The sequence below is a fragment of the Fundulus heteroclitus genome, chromosome 7, assembly GCF_011125445.2.
Source record: "Fundulus heteroclitus isolate FHET01 chromosome 7, MU-UCD_Fhet_4.1, whole genome shotgun sequence".
Taxonomy (NCBI): domain Eukaryota; kingdom Metazoa; phylum Chordata; class Actinopteri; order Cyprinodontiformes; family Fundulidae; genus Fundulus; species Fundulus heteroclitus.
Window position 1 is genome coordinate 1,239,490 of NC_046367.1, and position 25,375 is coordinate 1,264,864.

Sequence of the window (25,375 nt, forward strand, 5' to 3'; positions counted from 1 at the left end):
TCAGAGCTCTGATTACCCCGTATGTTCCTAACAGAGCACTTCGCTCTCAGACTGCAGGTCTGCTGGTGGTTCCTAGAGTCTCTAAAAGTAGAATGGGAGGCAGATCCTTTAGCTATCAGGCTCCTCTCCTGTGGAACCAACTTCCGGTTTTAGTCCATGAAGCAGACACTGTGTCTACTTTTAGGACTAGGCTTAAAACTTTCCTTTTTGACAAAGCTTACAGTTAGAGTGGCTTATGTTAGAGACATTTGAATGTAATAATTTTATTTTAATTAAGTTACAGGCATTTGGTTAGTTTTAAGAGTTGGCCTTCAGGGGTGTTCTGTTGTTTTTACTTCAGAGCGAGGAGAACAAATGGTTCTCCCAGATAAGGAATGTCTTGCCTTATCCAGCTGTGCATCTCGCAGGTGTCTGATCACCACCCCCAACAAACCTGCTCCCCTATTTGTGTGCAAACCCCATGTTGTAAACTTTTGACCTCTCCTGTCCCTTCTTTGAAGTTGATAATAAAGGTAGAGAGATAGAGGTGGCTCGGGGCAGATGAGCCAGACTGCCAGGGAGCGTGGTTCTTCAATTGGCTGGTCTGCCCTCGTTCTGCAGAAGAGTCTAAACTTGTGTTTGTGTGGTTTTCTTTGTAGGATAATAAGGGGTAATTTATCATAACCCTATCAGCTTATGTTATCCTGAGCTATTTCTATAGTTATGTTGCTATAGGCTTAGGGTGCTGGAGGACATCAAGGTCTACTTCTCTCACTCTGCTGAATTCTCCAATTGTTCTCCAATTTGCATTGCTTGTCGTCATTTTAGCTTTTAACTTTTTGTTCTTTCTCTTTTTCCCGTTCTGTTAACTGTGACACCCAGGGAAGACAGATCACCCGCTACTACCATCTAATGTAGAACAGATTACTGGATCAATGTGTGCTTCTGTGCTTTTTTGTCTGTCTTGTTGTGTCTCTGCTCTGTCTTCTGTAACCCCAGTCAGTCGAGGCAGATGACCGTTCATACTGAGCCCGGTTCTGCTGGAGGTTTTCCTTCCCGTTAATGGGGAGTTTTTCTTCCCACTGTCGCTTCATGCTTGCTCAGTATGAGGGATTGCTGCAAAGCTATGTACAATGCAGACGACTCTCCCTGTGGCTCTACGGTTCTCCAGGAGTGAATGCTGCTTGTCAGGACTTTGATGCAATCAACTGGTTTCCTTATATAGGACATTTTTGACCAATCTGTATAATCTGACCCAATTTGTATAATATGATTGAACTTGACTTTGGAAAGTGCCTTGAGATGACATGTTTCATGAATTGGCGCTATATAAATAAAATTGAATTGAATTGTTGTTTATACTTTCAAGATCATATAATGTATTCCTAGTTGAATTTGTAACTGCAAATATAGTTGTTTTTTCTTTACTAATTTTTATCTGATTAGCTAAGAAGCTTCCTGGCTTATTGCCATTTTCAAAGTTTTCTATTCAAAGTCTTTGTATTAAAATTTAATTTTGCTTTTCAATACGTTCATTTAATTCTAATATTGCTTTATGGATTTTAACCAGCTTTCCCTCTTCCTGGGAGGCTTCTAGTAACTTAATTTTTCTTCTAATTCCTGAATCTTTTTTTTTCTGAGATGAGAATGAAAATATTTTACCTCACATCTCTGCTTTCCCTGCACCGCAGAAGATAGATCCCGATGTCCCAGGTAAATCAGTGTACTCCAAGTATGAAGCCCACTCTTATTTAACATATTTGATAAATTCTTCATCTTTAAGCAATGATGTATTAATTCTCTAGCTTTTGTTTTGTGGAATTACTTTTTTATTTATTAGGATTAATTAAACAGGATTATTATCACTGACAGAATAGGATGTATTACAGCATCTGAAATGTCAGCAGCATGCTGTTAATTAAGAAATAGTCCAAACGAGAGTAGGAATGATGGACATCTGAAAAGAAAGTATATTCCTTACTGTTAGGATAAAGAGATTGCCATGCATCGCAAAGATCACGTATTTTTTGACTACATTTCCTGATTGCCAACTGCTCTCAGTCCCTGTTGTATTCAACCTGTTTTTTTTCCTCATTTAGACCAAGGTTGATGTTGCCCCCAATAAATAGAGAGCAATCCAGGTAATTTGAAACTGAATGGAAAAGTTTGTGAAAGAATGAGGGGTCATCCTCATTTGGGCCATACATACTGACAACAAACATTACACATTAGGTAACTCGGGTGAGTTTAGATCGTTTATAGTTGTAGCTGATATATGAATTTCTTACAATAAGACACTATCTGCCTTATAAGCTGGTTAAAAATTTTCAACTTTTTCTCTCTGGTGCCAGCTCCATACACATTCCATGTCACAAACCTTAGATATACCATAGGTGTGAGTGGAAAGCTGAAGTTGGAAAGTGCACGTCCCTATAGAAATAGTTATACATAGACCCAGGTGACAAAGTACTTATGTTTGTCTGATCAACAGGAAAGAAGCAAAGGAATAAGATAAAGAAAGACAGAAAATTAAGAAGCTGCAGAGAATGAGAAGGGGTGAAAGAAAACGGATTACGACTCATAACACAGAAACCCAACCGTGACTTAACCCACACAGTGCAAATGGCCTGCTGAGCTGTGCATACATTTAATCTATCACCATGTGAAGCTCTATTCCAGGGGTGTCAAACATACGGCCCGCGAAACCATTTAGTCCGGCCCGGCGGCCGCTCTACTTACGGTTTCATACATTTGAGTTTTTTTTCTCCCTACCGTCAATGTTTAGTATGAGAGCTGGGCTCTCTTTCATACATGAGGCCCCTGGTCTTGAGTATTTCAGATTAGGGAATTATGTGCTGCTTTGTGAAACATTTAAGCCTTCGCCATGTTGTCAGACTAGTTCTGTTTAGGAGGTTTTCAAGCCCGTTAATATAAGTAACCAAAACGTTGCTAATTAATCTATGATTTAATTGGATTAACTGTTTAAATAAAATCATTTGAAAACAGCTTTCTGTATGTAAATATATTACATTTTTTGGTTATCTGAACCATGGAAATGTGGGCAAAGCAAACAATTTAAAAAAATAATGTACTGACTGACTGCATTGAGCCTTTAATGTCAAACAGTATATTTATCTTTTCCTGCTGCCCTGTGATTATAGTATTTCATCTCACTTCATTTGAACTGAAATGTCTGTGGTCAGAGACCTGATGGTTTTTCTGTGACAGCAGGAAATAAATGCCGGGCAGCTTTGCATCTGTTGATTTGCTTTCTCATCTGTGAGAGGCTGCAGTCCACAAAAGAGAACAGACGGGTGAAGGTATGTAAACACAGACCTAACGCACTTCGGTCATTAAGTAATCAAGGAAGAGCAGTGTAAATTATTCACTATTTGCATAGATGCTGCTTATTTCTGTCACGACAGACCTTTAACATGTCAATGTCTGTCACATCCCCGACAACATTTCATCGACAAAGACTGTGTTTATCTTACTTCCAATAAATAAACTCCTGCTTTCATATTATTCTCAAACATCTAAACATCTAAGAATAACAAGATGACAACCACTGAGTAAAACAATATTTCAGTTCCACATTGGCTTGCTGAACTGTATGAGTGATGGTGCTTTGCAGTTTCCAGTTTCTGTCAAACACCAGACACTGACTAAAAAAGCACCATGTAAGTTTAGTTAATTTACCATGAGCAGACTTATTACTCAACATCCACCAATTAATGACATACAGATTCCTTAAATCCAGTTAAACACCAGATATGCTACTGGGTAATATAATCAATCATCTGAGATTATCTACGTCAATATCCTAAAACATTTTTTTTCTGTAGCAGGTTTTTTACAAACTCACTAGAATTATACTCAGTGGATAAATGTGATGATTGAAAACTTGGGATTAGTTTGATCACTAGGTAATGCAGGACTCGGTATGGATGAGTGATTTCTCTCGGTAGGGTCAGGTTCATCCACTGGTGTTCACAGCAGGTCTTATGTTACCGGTTTGGTAACCGTATTGTGAATTCTCCCCTGTAAGTCACAAATGAATATTAGCTCTTGAGCTGTGTTGTATGTTTACTCAATTAAGCAGCCTTCTGAGCAGGTATGTAGAGCTGCTGATGTGTATCAGCAAGCTGGCAAATGGTTTTACTGTGGTGGAGCTTTCATGGGTCAAAATCTTTAGTGTCTTTGTGCTGTCAAAGAGCTCTGGGAAATCATGCAGTTTTAATTCTTCTTTACGTCTCTAATATTGCATCTGTTATAAGATGACTTTGGTGAATGACAACTGTGTTAATTTCTGAATGTGCTTCAAGTGGCAGAATATTCCAGTTATATTGCATATCAGCAGACCTGTTCATGCCCTGTTGGCTCTTCAGCTGATAGCTCACTCTGTCAGAGGTAGTTATGTGCATTTGAAGCAGATAACTGAGATTTCACTGCCAAATGTCAATGGTCATACTTAACAAGGTTGTATCTGAATCAGCCATGATAGATTTTACTACCCCAGTAATATCTAATTGGTCAGTACATGAAGTATTATTGACATCTGAAAAAAAAAGAAACAGCTATATAACATTCATGTACAAATGCAATGTCAAGCACAAAGTAAATTACTTCTAAAGACAAGAAGAAAACCCTCTATATTCTGAGACATCCCTCCCATAGGTTGTCTAATATCTTGCCATCTGGAAAAGACAGCTGCTTTAACACAAAAACAGACAATTTGATTTTACTGGTATTAGGGCTGCATCATTCATTGTGTTGGCAGTGACTTTCCTGGGACACAGTCATTGTAAATTGGTATTTGCCACTCTGAATACTCAGTCAGGAGTAAACAGTTTCACCCAGAAATTGGGCAAAGAAAAAAACACAGTAAGCATCTGACAATGCCAAGGGCACATTGAACACCCAGAAAAATTGTGACCTCGTTATTAGATGCAGCAATGCCTTCAAAAGCTCAAAATGGTTAATTTGATTTTCAAAGTTATTTACAATTGCCTCCTCAGGTTTTTAGGGCTGGATGGAAAATTGCGATCATGTTGTGACACATATTCTCTCAGTTCATCTAAAGCATCCAAACATAATATGCCAAGGTGCTCTACAGACCATGGTTTTGTTTTTATCAAGACTAAGTGTATATTCTGTGACATAAAAACAAAAAGAAAAAAATAAGCACTATGGCCCTATTTATATGAGAATGATCCATTTAAAACAGGACTTTTGTTCTCTATCTGTTAACACGTTTACATGACAACATTAATGGGGCTTTTCTCAAATGTCAATCCATGAAGGGTGTTTATGTGTGTATGTTAGCTTCAGTCAACTATTTTACAAGCAGGAAAAGTCTTGGTGTGTAACAATACCATATTAAATACATGCAGTTGTGATGATTAGAAGTGGCCTCTGTACTACAAAGTGGTGGTTTGCCTGTCAGGTTTTCACAGAGCAAGTCACTAGTTCTTCTCACAACATTGGTGGCCTTGTTTGTGTTTGAGTGTGTGTGTGTGTGTGTGTGTGTGTGTGTGTGTGTGTGTGTGTGTGTGTGTGTGTGTGTGTGAAGGTGAGATGGGATGATCACAGCGAGTTTCTTCCTTGCGTTTTATCCGTTGTGTGATATGTCGCCCCTATCTTTATATTAATGCTTCTTTCTTTTCGCTCATTTTACGGCCTTAACCAATGTTTAACCTGTTCTATGCTGCGTTTCTCAATTAAAGCATGTTGAAATGAGGCCCCTGTGACGTCATCATCTCCCAAAATTATTGGTATTGCAGTTGTTGCCATTCTAGTTTGTTCTCTGCTTGTCCAGACATCCGGGAAACTCAAGCTGTCTCCGCACAGATGTGACATAATTTTAGAGAGGCCCCAATAAAATCTCTGTTTACGTGGCAAATGTAGAAATAAATCCCATGCCATGCCACTAGTGGTGCTATGTTCTTGCGTACTGCCTAAAAGCCATAACAACTAATAAACATTTGAATTATATCCATGCCCAGCCGTGGTTATATTCAGCAGAGTTTACATGACAGCAGAAAACGGGATATTTTTTTTAACTATTACACTCTGGAACCTGTTTTAAACATGTGCTCTCGTCAGAGAAAATATTTGACGTTGTCGTGTAAATGAACATTACAAGCACAACCAAACTGTTCTGTTTTCACCAGAAAACATTGTTGAGTAAAGAAGGCCAAAGAAGAAATGGGTCATTTGGTGACATGATTTTGATCCCATGCAAACCGCTAATAAATGATAGTACTAAGTAAAATTATAGCCAAATTCAAGCCTTGTATACTTTGTAAGCTGTGAATGCGTTCTTCTTTTCCCCAGATTTGAAAAATGGGTTCGGTGCATCCTCCGTGGATCACCGTTTCTATTGATTCACTGCTGGTCAAAGCGTATTGTTTGAAGGTGCATAGACACGTTATTTGACCGTTTTTTAAATTTACACATCAGTAGCAAACTGTGGTTGTATGCAACGTTTTTGTTTGAAAGATTATCATGTCCCGCTGGCATATTAGTTGTTATTTTGGTGTTTTATGCTTTGTTTTTGCCCAATTTGTCAGTAAATAAAGCCTTTTTTGTTTATTTACAATATTAACAGAAGTACGTCCTGCACAGCAGGGGTTAAGACAAAGAAGTTGCTAACGGCTATTAGTATCTCCCAGTGAAACAATGAGGAAAGGTCCAAGATCCAGTGAAAAAAAAGCACAAAAAATATGATTCCAAGAGGGAAAGGACTGGAATGTCGCTGGGAATACAGTATGACTGTTGGTGTTCACTGAACCTGCATATGCTCAGATGTGACTGCAGAGTTGATTGACATGAGTAAATGTTCTGATATGAGGCTGTTAAAAGTTTTTGTAGATTGGTTTATTTAATTAATAACGGTTGGTCTTTGGTCACGCTGAGCTGCTACTTTATTGCAAGGCATTGCAGAGGGTCGGGCTGGGTCTGGCCTTATTTACACGTGATTTATTAATTAAGCAAACCGGCATTATGATAATAGAGTCCCTAGACTTCACCGTGTCTGTTGGTATTTGTTAAAAGCAAATTACCTTTCAGTAAAAAAGGACTATCAAAACACTATCAAGTTGGAAGCTTGGTGTATACATATTACATGGCTATATGCCTTTAAACAAAGGCACCAATGGTCGAAGACAAAGGCAAAAGCTGATTAAATGTTACACACCATGTGCATAAAAATAACTTTTAATGTGTTTACAGATGAAAGCCACATTAGGGCTGTAGTAAAAATCTAGCTTTTTCATTTGAGGCAATTAGCCAAAGTAAAGCCATTTAAGTCAAGCCAGCTTTTTGAAACAGTGATCCATGCATTTGTTACATCTAGGCTGGATTACCGTAACTCACTCTATCTTGGGGTTAGTTATGCATCCATTAGGTGCCTGCAGGGTGTGCAAAATTGCTGCAGCAAAACTTTTAACTGGAACAAGAAGGTCTGAGCACATTACTCCCATTCTGACTCCTCTTCATTGGTTGCCTGTATGTTATAAATCCATTGTAAAGCTCTCTTATTTGCTTTCTCTCTCTTCATGGCTTCCTCCCCCGTCATACCGCTCTGACATGCTGTACTCTCATACACCTGCCTGCTCACTTAGGTCAGCCAACCAGCAGCTCCCTAAATCCAAGCACTCTTCCTAAAACACAGGTATTTGCTGAAGCCTTTTGGCACATCCTGACAATTTGAATCTATGTTAACTATCTAAAAAATATTATCAACTTTAACTTGGCTGTGTTTAACCTGTTTATTTATTTTAATTTTACAGTTATTTTCAGTTGTATATGTACATCACTTTGTTGACCTAGGTTATTTTAAAGTGCTTTATAAATAAAGATGGTTTGGTATGGTAAGAATGTAGCTGGAAATATCTGCTGGGTTTATGAAGCTCCAACGTTTTCAGAGAGGTCCGTTCCTGCTGCCCTGCCACCACAGCTCACCTTGGCAGCTGACCAGGCCGCTGAGGCGAGAACAGCTGATTCCCACGACATTGATTTCAAGCTCCTGCTGGAAGTTAAACACCAATATAGTTCAGTCAAATGATATACAAAGGTTCAGGATTGGTTCATTTCAGTGTTTCCTTTGTTGTTGAGCAAATCCGTTTGGCTGAGATTAAAGTTAAGCTTCATCACGGGATAAATTTAGTTAACTTCATCGTTTTGCTGGGGGTTTAGAAAGTATATAAGGAGATAAATAATTCACTCATCTGATAAGAATTGACCACATCCAATTGCGGTTCCCCCTGGTTCTGTGCCTGAAAAATGTGGTGTTCTCTAATTGTAGACTTCTGAGACCTGCAGTAATAAAAAGACTCTTGAAACAAACTATATTTTAACATATTTAATCTAACAAGGTAGAGGGATGTTGACAGCTTTAGTACTGGACTCTCACACACAAAACAAAGCGAGACAGGTAGATTTCCGGACACGACAGAGAGTGTCCGTTCTTTACTCACACAAGCATTAAGTAGGACCAATTGTGCACACCCCTACAAAGGCGTGCACAGTATGACATCAGTGTTCATTGCATCACATTGCTGGAGAATATCATACTATAATGTAGATGTGACCAAGCTGACCCATTTACCCCCTCAGTCATTCTTTCTAATCTAAATATGTCAGCCTCTGAATCTCCAGTGTCCTTGGTTTATCTGTTGTTTTTGTTACTGCTCACTGCAGTTCCAGCATCTCATAATCCTTAAGACATCTTTAGCAACACCCTGCAATGAAGGTACAATGGCTGTACTTCCTCAATACTAAATAAACAAAGAAAAACAAAGAAAAACGTTCAGGCTCCAGATATGCAGCAATATTCCTTTCAACCTTAATATTGTGGATACAAAAAAGTTTTTAATGATCAATAATCAAATTGTTCTTGCAAAATATTTTCTTTACAAATGCACATGTTTGAATGTTACCCCTAACTTTCTAGATTTCCTAAAAAAAATAAAAACACTTTTCTTCAGCTCTTAAAAAACAATCAAAACAAAGATTGCTGATCTTCTTAGTGACTGCATGTCCTGTTTGATTTTTGACATGTCCAGTTAATAATAAAAAAAAAAACACCCTTATCGTCATCTTAACAACAATTATTTAGCTTATTTGTATAGGTTTTCCTTCTAACTATTACTCATTGTGTTATATGGCTTTCATGGCATTCTGTACATTTATTTTTATCTTATTACTGGTCATTCAAGGTAATTGCATAAGAAATCTGTATGCTTGTAAGAGTTGTTTTTCCCTACAATAAGAGATTTTGTAAAAAGGAAAAAATGTCCAACCTCCGCTTTTATAGATTAACAGCCCTGCGCTTCACGCTGTCACAGCTGCTAGGTGAGAGCAGTTACGCTAATGTAAGGGCGGGAACTGCTAGTGAAGGCCAGAATGTCCAATTTCACAGCTGCTCACTTCTGGCCTTCGCAGTCTCTGTGGCCTTTGAAGGACCCAGTCTATATAGGCGGTGAGTTTAGTCTAATGCAGCCCCTAAATTTGGACACAGCTATAGGCATCTATAGTAAGGGCTCTGCAAAACATAAATACTGTAGTGGTATAATGAGTACAGTGTTGCAGGCAGTTGATGAAGACTGCTAGTCAGTAAATACAGTGGCTGAAGGTCACTGTATTTAAAGATGCATTGAGCATCATTAAAGGCATGATGGAGTTTGACTTACATGGGTGTGAATTATAGTTCACTGAAACATCATTAGATTAAGTTTGCCGTCCAACTTATCTTGACCTGCCACTATCATGCCACTGCAATGTGCTTTCCGCTGTGTTTTCTTTTCTCATGTTCTCTTCATGTACAGCACTTTGAATCGTCTCGTTGCTGAAATGTGCCATACAAATAGGGGTTAAACTAGGGTTAAACTACAGATGTCAATGTACTACTTTATTAGATACACCATTTAACTGTAGTAACCGAATTTTGCAATCACATCTGCCTTAATTCTTTGTGTCATGGATTCAACAGTGTGTGTGAAGGCATGACTGAAATCCACATGCACCTGAAATAACATGATTGTTGTGATATTTTACTCACAAAACCCACCCAATTTCTATATACAATCAACTATTATATATTGAGTTTAAACAAAAATTATCATGCAACAGGAATTGAACTCTGCATGTGTTAATTAAAAAATATTGCCTCAAAACAAACCCTTGTTTTGGTGCACAACGCTTGCTGTACATTCAAGTGCCTTTAGGTGTTTTGGCTGAGAGAGGGTTTGCGGAGGGAAATAATCATAGCCGTAATGTTGTCCAAGCTCCAAAAAGGCTCAAGAGGACCAAAACTGTACGATAAAGCAACTCTGAACAGTCCTACACTACACAAAAAAAAACAAAAAAAACTGAGGACGGACTCCTACGCCTGTTGCTGTCGATTTAGCCGCAACAAGAGAAGTCAACAATACGTGGGATAAGATGAGCCGAGGCCAGACTGTTGGTCAGAGGATCAGGTGCAGGATGCTGCTGATGAGAGCGCTGAAAGCACCCAACCAATAAAGACCTGATGGAGACTTTTTTAGTAAGCTGATCTCTTAATTCTAATGAAGGTCATCACCATTATTTTTTAGCATAAGACTGCTGTTTTCTGAATATTAATATTTAACAATTTAATATTATACTGCATGTGCAAAACCTGAAGTTATATTTCAATTATTCAAAGTACTAAAACTGGCACTTATAAATTCCTGATAGAGTGAAATGTTCTCACAATATGGTTCATGTTTTCTGCTTGTTTTTGCTTTATCTTTCAGCCTCTGCTATCTCCTGTCCATATCTATTCCTGCATGTGATGGAAGTACAGACAGCTTGTTTTTGTTCTCCAGTCGACTACACAAGTTAAGGCCTGATGGCTTTTTAAATTTCAAACTTACTGTATGCAGCTTGTTACCTGATGGACAATTTGATATTAAATAAGATTATTAATAATAATAATTAATTAAATATTTGGGGAAACAGAATACAATCTATTGTACCAGTTTACATACTACACTGTTCAGTCACATGTTTGTATATGCCTTAACTGAACAGCAGAATACCACATATTCATTATCCACTTAATTGGTGACTGTTGCAGATGTCAGAGTTCTGGATGCACCTGTGCTTAGGTCTGTGTGCGTTCAGAAATGTAGCACAAATGATCCTACATAGCACCCTCAGGAAAATACTTAGCCCCCCCCCCCACCCAGCACATGCAGAAAAAAAAAATCTCTGGAGCCGCTACGTAGTAAATCTCCTGTCCCACCACATCCCAAAGGTGATCTGGTGAAGGGAGGCCATTGCCATACAGACAGCAGTATGAAAGGATTTTAGCTCTGTGACATGATGCCAGCAGAAGACATTGCATTTTGGTCACAGGGATGGACTTGGTCAGCAGAACTCCTCTGGTAGGGCTGTGGTACCAATGTCCAGTTCGTACTCAAGGGTCAAGCATGTGAGAAGAAAATATACCCCAGATCATTACAGTGCCAACAACCAGAACCAAAGGTGAGATGGATCAAGTTCTTTACACCAAATTCTGACCAGCTGCTATCAGAATTGTGCTGCTGAAACTGATACTCATCGGATTAGGCAATATTTTTTAAAAGCTGCTATTTTACAATATTATTGAGTGTGTGTGAACTGCAGCCTCAGTTTCCAGTTCTTATCAGACAGGAATGGTACACGGTATGGTCCATTTCTGCTGTAGCCAATCTGCTTCAAGGTCCCACATGTTGGACGTACAGGGAAGTGATTCTTTAACAACTGCTCTTTTCAGCCTCTGTTGTCTTTCAGTTTTTATACAGCAACCTGCAAATTGTCACTAGAAAATCCCAGTAGTTTCTGAACTGCTCAAAGCAGTGGCATTTAAGTGGTATTAATATTTTCCTCTTTTCATATACCATAATTCATTACTATTATATGAAGTGTGTATTGGTTCATTTATAACTATACATACCATTTCTGGCCAGGATGGTTGTAATATACTGTTGACTGAAGGTGCTGACAGTCAGCAGCATGGCGGGCCTCTGGGAGGTGACGAAGCTGAAGGCCACGTCCTCTCTGGCCCTGCTCTCTGTGAATGCACTGGTAGCTTGAGAGGTCCTGTTCTGCATCACTGAGAAGGGCTCCTGGAAGGTGTAGGTCACCGAGGACTCTCTGTCAAAGGATACCGACACCTCTGCAGGGACACACAGGTAGAAACCGCTTGTTTTTAGTAGAGAAAACCTCACAGTCTGCAATGTGATCATGGCAGAGTTTAGAGGTGTAGGTAACTTCAAAGATTCAGTTAAAGTGAAAGACATCAGGGCAGTTGAAGGATATGGATGGATATGTCAACACAGCCAAAAGAATGCATTTCTTTTAAGAGACGATGCTGTGGAAACAGAGGCCACAATGACTGCTAGTAATTTCACTAACTTCTTAAAACAGCCAACATTAGTGTCCATCTCGCAGAGCCTGCTGGATGAAAACATTTTGCTGTATTCCCTGTCTCTTCACTCCAGGCAATTTATAAGCCAGATCTCTCTGGGGCTACAGACGCCTTTATCCAGCTTGTTTTTCCCTCATCCAGTGCTACTTTCTGAGACCTACAAACAACTTTGATGTATAAAATTGGCACAGTTCTCGAGCCTATCCTCCCAGACAAGCATGGCACGTTAAAACAAGCCTTGAAAGTAGAGCATGGAGGATCAGGCTTCCTTGTGTTGATTTTATATAACAACTATGATGGAGGGCTGTGAAATACAGGAAACACAAAGTTCTTCTGCAATTTTACTCTTACAGGCTTCCACACATGGAAGAGACTTCATGTAGATGTTAATAAGGACTTCACCACAGAGATACGGTGTTGTGCTGTGCTAATTAGAACAGGAACTGTTCTAATGTTCAGACTGCTTTGTTGTGTTTTCTTTAAATGAATAAAGGACGTCGGGGGGAATAGGAGTGATAGTATAGTGGTACCAACACTCGGCTCAGAGCTGTCTTTAAACTGCTGCAACAACGCATTTGCACAGAGAGTGGCTCAGCAGTGCCATATTCCCTGCTGCCAACACACAGCAGTAAATGGAGCAACTTGAGGCGACTGCTACGCTGCTGCACATCATTGTAGGCTGCCAAAACTCTACATTATTTCCCTTTCTAGTCACACAGAGGGAAATGTGTCCCTGTGTTTAACCCGTCCCTTAGGGGGCAGTGTGCCTCCGCACTGAGTGGTGCAATCTGTGGTCAAGAGACTTTCTCAGGGACCTAGAGTGACAAAGTTTCGAACCAGCGACCTCTGCAGTCTCTCCATGTGTGGCTCCCTAACCACTAGGTCACTGCTCCACATATAGCAGTATGTCTACGTATACACAAAACAGGTTATCAAACGAAAAATGACGGATTTTTTTGCAACAAGTCTTACTGCAATGTGTGTGTGTGTGTGTGTGTGTGTGTGTGTGTGTGTGTGTGTGTGTGTGTGTTTGTTGTTGCATAGACATACTTATGCATTTTAGTATTTATTTTAGTGCACAAAAATATTGGTCTAGGAGGCTTTCACATCTGGCTTCCTGTGGCATTCATTTAATTTCATGTAGCCAATTACCATGCACCAGTACTATGGAGTGAATTTTGTTCCATTGTTGTTGCAAGCAGAGAACACATTTTGTAAATGGAAATTTGAAAAAAACAAAACAAAACGCGTATAGTGAATTGACATTTGAGAAAACAAACAAAAAAAACAACAATGCAATTCATAAATTAAACTGAACAACTTCTTCATCAAAAAAGCTTGAGTGTAACTTTGCTGTTTTGTCTGATTACATATTTTATTTTATTTTTTTCATATTTTTTAAATTATATTATATTTTTTTCAGATTGACATTTACAAATTGCATTCTTTTCAAATTGCATTTTACAGATAACATTCTCTTCACTTCTTGCTTATATCCATGCAGACCAATAGAAATGCTTTGTTCACTCCTCACACCAGAGGAAGTGAAACAATTTTTTTTGAATAATTTTGTTTTGGAAAAAATAACATCTGAGAAAACACCAACGTTACTCTCAATACTGTCATGGTTTAGTTTTGGTCTGGCTTTTTTCCTTGTTATTTTCTCTGCACCTCCTCCTCTCACTCAGCTCACCCTCCACTCCCCAGCAATCAGTCACACCTGTTAGGCATTAATCAGTCAGAACTCACTGCACCTGCCAGCCTCCCCACCAAAGGCTCCCTCAGTCTTCTCTTCCCTGCCGGTTCGTCATCAGTCTCCACTCACTTCACGTCTGTCAGCCTGGTTTGCCTCTGCTAGCTGCTGGATTCCTGCCACCTGTGTGCCTCAAGTTTGCTCGCTGCTTCATTGCTTCATTGCTTCATTGCCTGAATCTCCTGCTGCCCCTGTACTCCAGCAGCCCAGCTCTTCCTAGAACTGTCTCGCCCTGCCTCTCTGGATTTACTGCAGCCAGCCGTACATCTCCAAGAGCTCTCTCCGGTCCGTCAGCTCCTGCTCTCATCTACACCCCAGTTCCAGTCCAGTCCTGCCTCTCTGGTTTTCTCATCCACTACTCACCTTTCTTTCAATAAACTCTCAGTAATTAGCTCCGTGTGTGGTGTGCATTCTGGGTTCATGCTAAGACAAATCCATGACAAACACCTTTTTTTTATTAAGACTTTTCCAAAGTTTCATTTCTGGATTGCATTTTTCTCATATTTTCCTTTTCAAACGTGTTCTTTGTTTGCAACAATAATGGAACAAAATTCACTATATACTGTAGTCTCTTTCACTACCTTTGGTACAGATGGGTGCAGTAAAGACAGAAAGGAAAAGCAACAGAAATTTCACCAAAACATTAGGATTCACACACATATCTAGTGTTTGGCACAATAGCGATTTTACCACAAAAGTGCAGTGGTGTGTTTGGCTGTTCACCGTGGTTCTGGTTGTACATAAAGGTTATGAAATGAACACCTCCTGTCTGCCATATTGCAGTAGGAGTTCCACGATGACATGCAGTAGACAAACACAGCACAGCTCTGAGATACTGGTAGGAAGTGATGCGTGTTTCAGTTTAAGTCCAGTCTCTGTTGGACACACTTCATCATCGCAGCATCCTTGTCCAGGTAAGTCTTATGCCATCCCTGTTATATACTATATTGTGCTATTTGATTCTGTTATGGTTTTTCTCTGGATACACCATTATCTGTGGTTTGGTATTTTCATCATTTCATCTGAGTGCTGACATGTGAGGCAGGTTTACATTGACACGTGGTCATCCAGGGGGATAGCATCTGTGTACAGATATCCAGTGATAGGCAGCATCCTGCAGGTGGAGGTCTTACTCGTTACTATAGGGATTTCATCACTCCATCTCATTCATATATACTGTAAATAAAACAGCTAAATAGTTGTAACATTTAGGAACCAGGTCTAAATCACTGCAAGAAAAGTTCAATAATCAGAGCAGACCAAATTCATCTTAGTTTTTTTCCTCTGGTTTATAAGTGACTCAACACTTATTTTGCTCGGTTCCCTTTAGACTGCTTTGTTGGCCACTATATAGGTAGGCTGTGCCTCTGTTTTTAGATCCACATAGATTGACCCTCAGAAATACACAAACCTATCTGCTGTGCTTGTGACCACACTCTCAAGGCTCATTAAATAGTTTTTCATGACTAATTCAGTGCACCCTGGGGGTATCAGTACAGCAAAGAAATTATACAGGCTAGACGTATCGCAAAAAAAATCAGCTAAGCCAAAAACCTATATCAACTTTAAGTTCATATTTACTGATCAACGTCATTTTACTGCCCTCAATGGATCATCTTTTCTTTATCAGAGGAGGTAACAGGACTAGGACAGAAAACACAAACATCAATCTCCCTAACAACTCCCAGCTTACCACCAGGTGTTCCAAGGTCTCCTCCCACTGGGACAAAATCAGATAATCTCCAACAGAACGTTTTCCGGGCCATGAACATAGGTGAGGCTTTCAACACAACCGAAACTGGGAATAGATTTTTGCCACAACAGAGTAGAGAAGCGACACCATCCTCCCTCCAGGAGCTGCTACAGATGCACATTTCATGTGGACCCGCCGTAGAGAGTGGCTTCAACGTGAGCTAGATGGCAGGTGAAGATGGAGTCCTGGGCGGGCCAATTCCAGGTATCATCATCAGGCTGGAGTCAAGATTTTTCCATTTTACTACTTTTTGTTATGAAATGTCTTTTCTAATGTTTAAAAGACGTGTAAGGAATCCATAAATATGTAACACTAAACAGTGAACAAATAGAAACGAATGATTGATAAAACCAGCATCCTTTATTCAAAGTACCAGAACCACAGTTTGCCTCACGTGGCTTTAAAACCTGTCTTCATAGAATATTTAGAGGTGCAGCAACCAGATTTCTGTGGCTGATTTCCAATTTCTGCTTTTTGTAAAAGGCTGAGCTGAGTAAGAAAGACATTTGAAAGATTGATACTTAAAACTGTGTTTAGCATCACATATTAGTGATTAACAAAATCTTTAAACTGATACTCCTTTTACATCTTATCTTTTGAGAGATGCCCATGCCATCACCATAATCATTAGCTCCCTCCACAGATTGAAGTCAGAACCCTGGCTGGGCTGCTCCCAAGTATAAAAATGACCTCCAGCCAGAGGAAATATGTTGGTAGAACGACTTTAACTTAGATGTCCTTGTGATTTTCTAATACGAAAACACAACTCTGGTTGGAAGTAGAAACATTTTGAAAGTGAAAAGGATCAGAAAACAAAGCTGGAGCTTGTGCTGCTTTCAGATCTCACATCAGAAGCAGGAGCAAACTGTGGCACTGAGCAGCACAGTTTGCCACAGCTGCAGGCAGAATTTTCATGGGTTTCCACACTGTTCACTTTGTTTCCTTGTCCCTTGGTCAAATTGCAGGTTAGTCAGCCTGCTCCTCGTCTGTCTGTGCCGGCTGAGGATGCTCTCTGTGTGCACATTCTGCCGGAGATAATTTGTTCTAATGCATTTTAGATGCTCCCACACTCTGCAGTTGGGACAAGTATTAATTGTCTCTTGCATTGCTCGTATTCTTATTGGTTCTCTGTAATGGAATAACCTTGACAGTGATTGATTTTCTGTTTGCTACAATCAGCGTTAATTGATTAAAAGAATTACACTGTGTATCTTTTGTTTACACACACCGAGTGGGACTCACCTTGGTTGCAGGTGGCCCCTCCATAGGCGGACTGCGAACAGTCGCAGATGTAGCCGTTGCTCTTCTCAATGCAGCGGCCGCGGTTGTGACACAGATTGCTAGAGCCGCTGCAGTATCCTGGACAGCCGGAGCTCACGCCAGGGGTCAACTTGGCCCTTTCCTCAAGGTCAAAAGTCAGGCCATTGACCATGAGAGACCTGATACAGCCCAGGAAGCCTCTCTGCTGGGACGCTGTTCCTCCTGAGAAGATAGGAGGAACAGCGTAAGAATCATGCATAAGAATCTGCAATAGCTTTACAATTAACGCTATTTAATTATAGATAATTAACAACAACCAACCAGTGCAGATCCGGGGGAACAATTTAGGCATTGAAGCACAAAAGACCTCATCTAGACTAGAAAAGCTAAAGTATTTGCCTTCTGCAGTTTTAGAGGGAGACTCAAACTGTACTTCCTAGCTCCAGATTTCCCTCCCAGAGATGGAAGACTGATGACTTTGCATGAGAAATAAATCATACAGTTGTGCGAGTAATTTATCTGAGAGAGGGGGAGAAAAAAATCACAAACCTAAAGGCATAATCTCCTTTCACAATCCCTTAAGGCTGATGAATGAAGCTTGTTAAATGCTGTATTGTTTCAGATGAAGAGAATCTCTGCCTGTATTCGCTGCATGCATTTGTTATGCGTTCCCTCATTGGAAATCAAGCTACTTCAAGTAAAACTCTGCCTGCCAGTGTTACTGGCTGTGATGCGGTGTCAGTGCTGTTTTAGTGCTATTAACCCTTCTCCCCGCTGAGGTCCCTGTGGCAGGATTCTTATTACAACACACCCCACAGTCATCATTTTTCACAGGATGAATGGATAAAAAGGCTCGGATACTACTGAGAGCTAAATGGATGTTTTGTTTCATTTATGTTGCATCAAATCTAAGATATTTGATGCAACTGTTGGGGGTTTTTAGAACAGTTTTGTCTCATCTGTGTCAATGACTCATTCTTGGAACTTGCTGTTCTCTTTATCACTACTTTCTGTCTAGAAACACATTAAACCACCAGCAAGTACTTTCATGGACTGCTATGAGATTATTTAAAATAAAAATCCAATGATAGTTCGGGACATAGGCTTTCTTCCAGAAATAGGAATGAGAGGGCTTTTTTTCTATTCTAACTGCTCTAGTAATTCAGAAAACCTACCCTGGGTGTGCTCCGCCTTTGGCCCGATGACCATTGGAGCCTTTATTTCTGTTAATATGATGATTTTCTGTTTATAACTAATGAAAAAATATAACAATCAGAGCAACAAAGAGTGTTTTTAACACAGTGTGTTGAATACCTGCTTAAGGATAGTTTTTTTTTATCTGACAAATGAGCATCACAGAAAAACATAGTTTTATATAATTAAACATGATATGTGTATATAATAGAAGCCCTACATGAAAATAAACCAAATAAATGTTTTTCCATTTGCCAGGACAAATATCAGCTTTGGGCTGGGCTAGTCCCAGCTGTTGGGCAGTCTGGAAGGCCATTCACTGTATGGGATATCCGAGTCCATGCTTGTTCTCTTTGAGAGAAACTGCCTGCGGTTAATTGGTGCTCTCGTAAAACCTGATGAAGGCAGGTGGTTGGTTGGGTTTTCTTGGTGCAGCATGTTTTATTTTCCATCACTTCTGTATTCTGGTGCATGTCTTAGACTATCTATGCTGGCACCCTCAGGGAATTCGAGAGCAGAACCACCAGCCTTCCTGCTTTGTTTTGTACACGTCTCTGTGGTCTTGTCTTATTTACCACCATACAGATCAACTAGCATTCAGTTTAATTACTCATGCTATGTATCTGAGCTGCTTTTGTACACATTATTTACAGGTTGTGTTTGTTTTATTCCAAATATAAATATGCACATATTGAAGTGCAACCCCCAAAAACTTGTAACGACACTTATGTACACCATATCGTCATACTGACTTTATTTTCTTAGAGAAAATGTAAATGGCACCTTTGTGCTTTATGAAAATAAAAGCATCTTTGACACGCACAGAGGACAGTCAGCTCCATTCCTTCATTTATTTAGGAAATTGTTTTTAAGGTAAATGGGCTATTAGTAGTCCGTGGGCCAGAATCTGTAGGACGTCTCCTTAAGAAGTTTCCTATGAACTGTCAGGGGGCAACTTTCTTCCACCGGGAAAAGTTCAGATCCAATCAGATCGCTGTATTGTCAGCTGAGCGACAATACAGCCAACTGGCGGCAGAAAATGCTATTATTGGGCTTTCTTCGTCTGGAAACAAATGTTTACAACCCTTTATGGGCGCAGCCATGATGAACTGGTTAAACTCGCTCAGCAGACAATACAGCGATCTGATTGGCTGAGCAGAAAAAATTGAATCACGTGACCTCTTAGACCGGAGCGCAACAGTTTAGATTTTTTATCGCCTATAACTTTTTAATGTGCAAGTGAAAACGTGGGAACATTGGTGTTTTGAGATCACTGCTATGTGTAGCAACTTTTCCCGGTGGAAGAAAGTTGCCCCCTGACAGTTCATACGAAAAGTCATCCTACAGATTCTGGCCCACGGACTATAGGGGCACAAGCTGTGTCCTTAAATTGAGATTCTATTAAAAAGTAAGAAAAAAAAAGTTTTTTATGATGTTCTTTAAGCGTGTGTCATTACTGAGATGTCTAAATGTCAGAGAGGAGAGAACTGCAGCAGGAATGAATGACAGTGGCCACAAACCTCAACCTGTGAAATAAAAATAATTAAACAAAATAGATTTTTGGAAATTGGTTTCTCTTTACATGATGCCACCATACCCAAAAAAACTGTTAGGAGCTGCATCTCTCTACGACAGAGTACAGAAAGCTAACCACTTTGTTTTTTGTTTCTCTGTAAAAAATATTAGCATAGATCATGTCTCAGATATTAGAGCCAGGGGACATTACTATCACTGTTACATCATTTTAATAAAGGAGGAGGGGGTAACTGAATTATACTGCCAGTTTAGTGGCCACATAAAACCACCAGGGAATGCCAGAACCTCATCAGACATGGATGTGACCTTCAATATTCAGCCATATTTCACATTCACAGTTCAAACAAAAAAAGCCTGCCATAAGGGGCACTGATGTACCTTCACTGTACCTTTACAACTGCTGCTACATCTTCCAGCTGTCAAAATACACATTTCTAACTGAAGCCTAAATCCAACCAGAAACTCACTTTGAACGTAATGCTTTTTGAGTGATTTAATTCCTAGAATGATATTTTCCTGGTATAATAATCATGAGTAACAAAACCCTACCTGCACAGTTTCATGACATTTAATAAAACAGATTAAAGTGATTATGTTTAATATGATGTCACTGCTTTTAATTAAAACAGAAAAATTAGAACCCTTCCTATATTAATTTCAGTTATTCTTAATCTAAATAATAAAAAAACACATGAAATTTAATAGCTGCATATTTGTATTTTTTCCTGCTCTGCTCCTTTCAGAGCAATACTGGGAATCTAACAAACTAATATCTGTTTAGCTAAACCTGGCTTAATGACTTGCTAATTGCATTTTGAAAACTGTGACAATTTAAGACAAATGAGGAATAGGCAATGAGGAATATTCCCTAACAATCAAATGTATCCTTTCTGCAGGGCCCGTGTTTATTCAGATAATGAGATTTCCTCATCAGAAACTAGAAATAAAAAAAAACAAGAAGTTATTTGACTTTAAGTTTTAAAATACAAAATGTGAAATTCAAATTTGAGCCATTTTCTGCTTTTATTGCTAAAATAAAAAGGTGATGAGGATGAATAAAGGTTAGATTTTTCATATTTGAATAAAAAAAATTTAATCATATAAATAGGAAGGAGGTCTAAATTGTTTTCTTTAAAGTGCAAATATGTTCATATTTTCTGATAACAGCCATAATACCATGCCGGGATCTTGTAGCCTACTTCAACGCATACTTCTCATGTAAGCAGTGGATCTGGTGTACAGTAGCATTTACAGTAAGACAGCAGTTTGATTCTATAGTGGGCATAAGGAGAGGCAAATATGGGACCAATAGGGGAAAATAAAGCTGAACAAGATGTTCTGCATGTTTACCAGCCCAAATTTAAATATGCACTGATGTGCTGCCTGGTGGCAAAACAGGTTCAATATACATTATTGTGATCCAACATGTTGATTGATTCAAAATAATGCTTTAATAAAAATAAATAAATGTTAGTGTTCTCTACTCATGGTCTGATTTGAGTTTCTAAAGCCAGTGCACAGATAAACACTTTGCTCAGAACGTAGCGCATAAAACCAGTTTGACTTCCATGGTATTGTCTGGCCAGCCAGAATGGCTTATACGGTGCGTAAGTCTGCTAAGGCTCCATACTCTCTGGTCTAAAACAGACAGGACCAATCACAGCGTGGGAGGCAGGACTCTCAGCACCAGAATTACCCATAATGCAGCAATGCTTATCTGTAACAATAACAGTCAAGATACATAAGAGGATTTTTGTTGTTTGGTGCCTTGAAAAATTAAGAAAATAAATGTGAGTACACCATGTGTCTTCTGACTTTTTTGACAAAAGTGGCAAAAAAACATTCAGTGGAGAGTTTGCTCGATGGCATGACCTGTTTCACAGACTACAAATTACAAAAGCAGACCCCGTTAGACCCGCCTTTGAAATGGTGGTCTATCAGCTCCTTACCAGACTGATACGCCCTGTATACGGCGTAAGTGAGTCTGGCTGGCCAGGCTAGGTACATTTCAGAGAAGTCAAGGTGTGCAGAAGAAACAATTTCAATTATAATGGTCATAGAATTATCTAAGTAATACAAAAAAAGACATGCTGGTCAGGTCGGCCATTAGTGGCCCCGCGGTCAGTGTATGTTTTGGTCATTGGATTTTCGTTTCAGAAACAGGAATTGAAAAAACAAAAACAAATGGCCATTTGATTTTTGTTTTAAAATACAAAAAAGAAAATCGAAATACAAAGCGTTTGTCTTTTTCATTGTCCATAAGCAAAAAGTGAAATTTGAAAAATTATTTGAAATTCATTTTCCATTTCGGGTAAGAAAAAACAAAAATGGTTTAAAACGTAAACGAAAAAGAGGCTCGTTTGTTCATATTCCGAGACCGGAAGTGGTCACTTCTGCATTGCAAAAGCACCACATTTTTCAGAATAAAATGTCTTAAGAACCTTACGCAGATTTGATTTTAGACACGACAAAACAAGGCTTGTCATCCATACAAATCTCAGCGCAGATATCCCAGGTGAGAGGGGGAGTAAGACGATATTTTCTAAGAAAAGTGAGGCGATTTTCCAATGAACATGGTTGAGTTTACTGCGGTCAAGCCAGCCGCCACTGTGGACACGGCAGTCATGCCAGCCCTCCCTTCATTTTGAAGGTCATGCGAACACCATGCATTACGGTAGCAATGCCTGAGACTACTTTCCAAAATAAAAGCAATGTGTTTGACGTGTATCAACCTATTCTATTCTTTGTTTTGTTACACATGTGGACTTCAGTTAGTTGAAATAATTTCTCACAGCTTTATGTAATACTTCTTTATTATTCAAGCCTGCTGGTGAATATGGAAATATATATTTTGGTCATAGTCACTGTTTAGCCTGAATAATTACTAAAAAAAAATAGCCAACAGCCTTAAACAGGCTTGCTGTTGCAATGACTCAGATAAGTGAAAATTTGCACAGGGATATTAAAACAATTGGTTTTTCTAAGTGACTACTTTCACTTACAGATAACAGATTAGGATCTTGACATGTTACTCATCAAAATCCATATACATGATGTGGAATTTCTAAATTAAACCCCTCCAAAATCTCTACATTAAGTCAATTTCACATAAGTTTCTGGCAATGTTGTTACTAAACGGTACATTTTCAGGGGATACTGTCACTTCAGCCTGACAGTAGAACACCTCCAGATGTTGCGCAACAAATTTCATCCACATCTGATGTGGAATTTCAAAGTGAAAGCCCTTCAAAATCTCGCTATATATTCACTTTGACCTAAGTTACTGATAATGTTGCTACTAACCCTTATGTTTTAAGTGAAAATTTTTGATTCAGAGTGACAGTAGAACATCTCCAGAGGCTGCTCAACAAAGCTCATTAAGATTTGATATGATGTTCCAACATGACTATATACACTATATTGCAAAAGTATTCGCTCCGCCATCCAAATTATTAGAATCAGGTGTTCCAATCACTTCCATGGTCACAGGTGTATAAAAACTACGCATGCAGACTGTTTTCACAAACATTTGTGAAAGAATGGGTTGCTCTCAGGAGCTCAGTGAATTCCAGCATGAAGCTGTGATAGGATGCCAGCAGGCAAAAAATCCAGTTGTCAACTTTCCTCGCTCCTAAATATTCTTGAGTCAACTGCTGTATCATGAGAAAATGGAAATGTTTGGGAACGACAGCAACTCAGCCACGAAGTGTTAGTCCACGTAAACTGTCGGAGCGGGTTCAGTGGATACTGAAGTGCATAGAGCGTAGAGGTTGCCAACTTTCTGCAAAGTCAATCACTACATGATTCCAAACTTCATGTGGCCTTAAGATTAGCTCAAGAACAGTGCAGAGAGCTTCATGGAATGGGTTTCCATGGCTGATCAGCTGCATCCAAGCCATACATCACCAAGTGCAATGCAAGGCATTGGAGACACGTTCTTCTGAGTGACAAATCACGCTTCTTCATCTGCAAATCTGATGGACGAGTCTGGGTTTGGCGGTTGCCAGGAGAATGGTGATTGTCTGACTTCATTGTGCCAAGTGTAAAGTTTGGCAGAGGGGGGATTATGGTGTGGGTTTGTTTTTCAGGAGCTGGGCTTGGCCCCTTAGTTCCAGTGAACGGAGCTCTGAGTGTTTCCACAGACTAGACATCTTGGACAATTCCATTTTCTCAACTTTGTGGGAACAGTTTGGAGCTGGCCCCTGCCTCCTCCAACATGACTGAGCACCAGAGCACAAAGCAAGGTCCATAAGGACATGGATGGAAGAGTTTGATGTGGATGAACTTCCCTGGCCTATACAGAGCCCTGACCTCAACCCAATAGAACACCTTTGAGATTAAATATAGTGGAGACTGAGAGCCATGTCTTGTTGTACACCATCAGTATGTGACCTCACAAATGCATTTCTGTAAGAATGGTCAGAAATTCCCATAAACACACTCCTAAACCTTGTGGACAGCCTTTCCAGAAGAGTCAAAGGCAGGTGAGTGAATACTTATACAATACAATATAGTGTATATTAGGTTTCTCAATGTATTGGAAACTAAATATTTTTTGTCATACACAGATAAAAATAATCATTAATATGAATTAAAAAAAATACTAGCCAGTCTAAGAAGAAAGCACACAGAACATTTTTGTTGTGATCTTTCTATAATTTGGACAAAAGAGAATCTCAGTGGAACTTTGTCTTATTTGTTATTGGCTGAATGAATGTATCGCATAAAGCCTTGTTTTTCCGGGAAAGAAGGATGTCCAAGAATCAGCGAGAGTAAGTAGGCCTATGACTCTAAGATACAACAGTTAGATTCTGTCTCTTATTTTCAATATGAGAAGCCATATCACAAAGGATGACCAAAGTTTTATGAATATCGGGCTTGTTGAACTACAACATAAGAGCATTGTCCAGCTTTTTTGGACACACACACACACACATAATTTTGATAAACTTTACGGTTGTTTTATGTTTTTAATCCACTTTCACATTTTTAAAAGTAACAAATCTGTTATCAAAAGAAAAGTATTAATTGAACCTGAATGTTAAGGTGTGTTTTACATTGATCACATTCTTGTTCAACAATAGCTGCATGCTACCCTTTCAGAATATTAACAGTGACAACATCGGATGTGGATGCAATTTGTTGAGCAACATCTGGAGGTGTTCTACTGTCATGTTGAAGTGACAGTATACACTAAAAACCATTCAATATTGACAGCAACTTAGGTCAAACTGACTTAACATAGAGATTTTGGAGGGCTTTTATTTTGAAATTTCACATCATGTAGATGGATTTCGATGAGTAACATCTTGAGATCTTAATCTGTCATCTGTAAGTGAAAGTAGTTACTTGGGCAAACCAATTGTTTTAATATCCCTGTGCAAATTTTCAGTTATCTGAGTCATTGCAACAGCAAGCCTGTTTAAGCTTGTATGCTATTGTTTTAGTAGTTATTTAGGCT

At 39.2% G+C, this 25,375-nt stretch overlaps 1 protein-coding gene across 4 annotated transcripts in view; it reads right to left on the minus strand.

Annotated features, from left to right (window-relative positions):
* cntnap5a (contactin associated protein family member 5a) overlaps nucleotides 1-25,375 on the minus strand; it is a 378,624-nt gene that overhangs the window by 40,205 nt on the left and 313,044 nt on the right. For 3 of the 4 annotated variants that reach the window (XM_012878430.3, XM_036138728.1, XM_036138729.1), the window contains 2 exons: nucleotides 17,167-17,406; nucleotides 11,945-12,166 (listed from right to left, as the gene is read on the minus strand). In XM_012878430.3, coding sequence (XP_012733884.3) covers nucleotides 11,945-12,166; nucleotides 17,167-17,406 — 462 coding nt within the window. Of the gene's footprint in view, nucleotides 1-7,944; nucleotides 8,299-11,944; nucleotides 12,167-17,166; nucleotides 17,407-25,375 lie in introns of all 4 variants that reach the window. The other variant, XR_004931318.1, reaches the window with a different exon arrangement.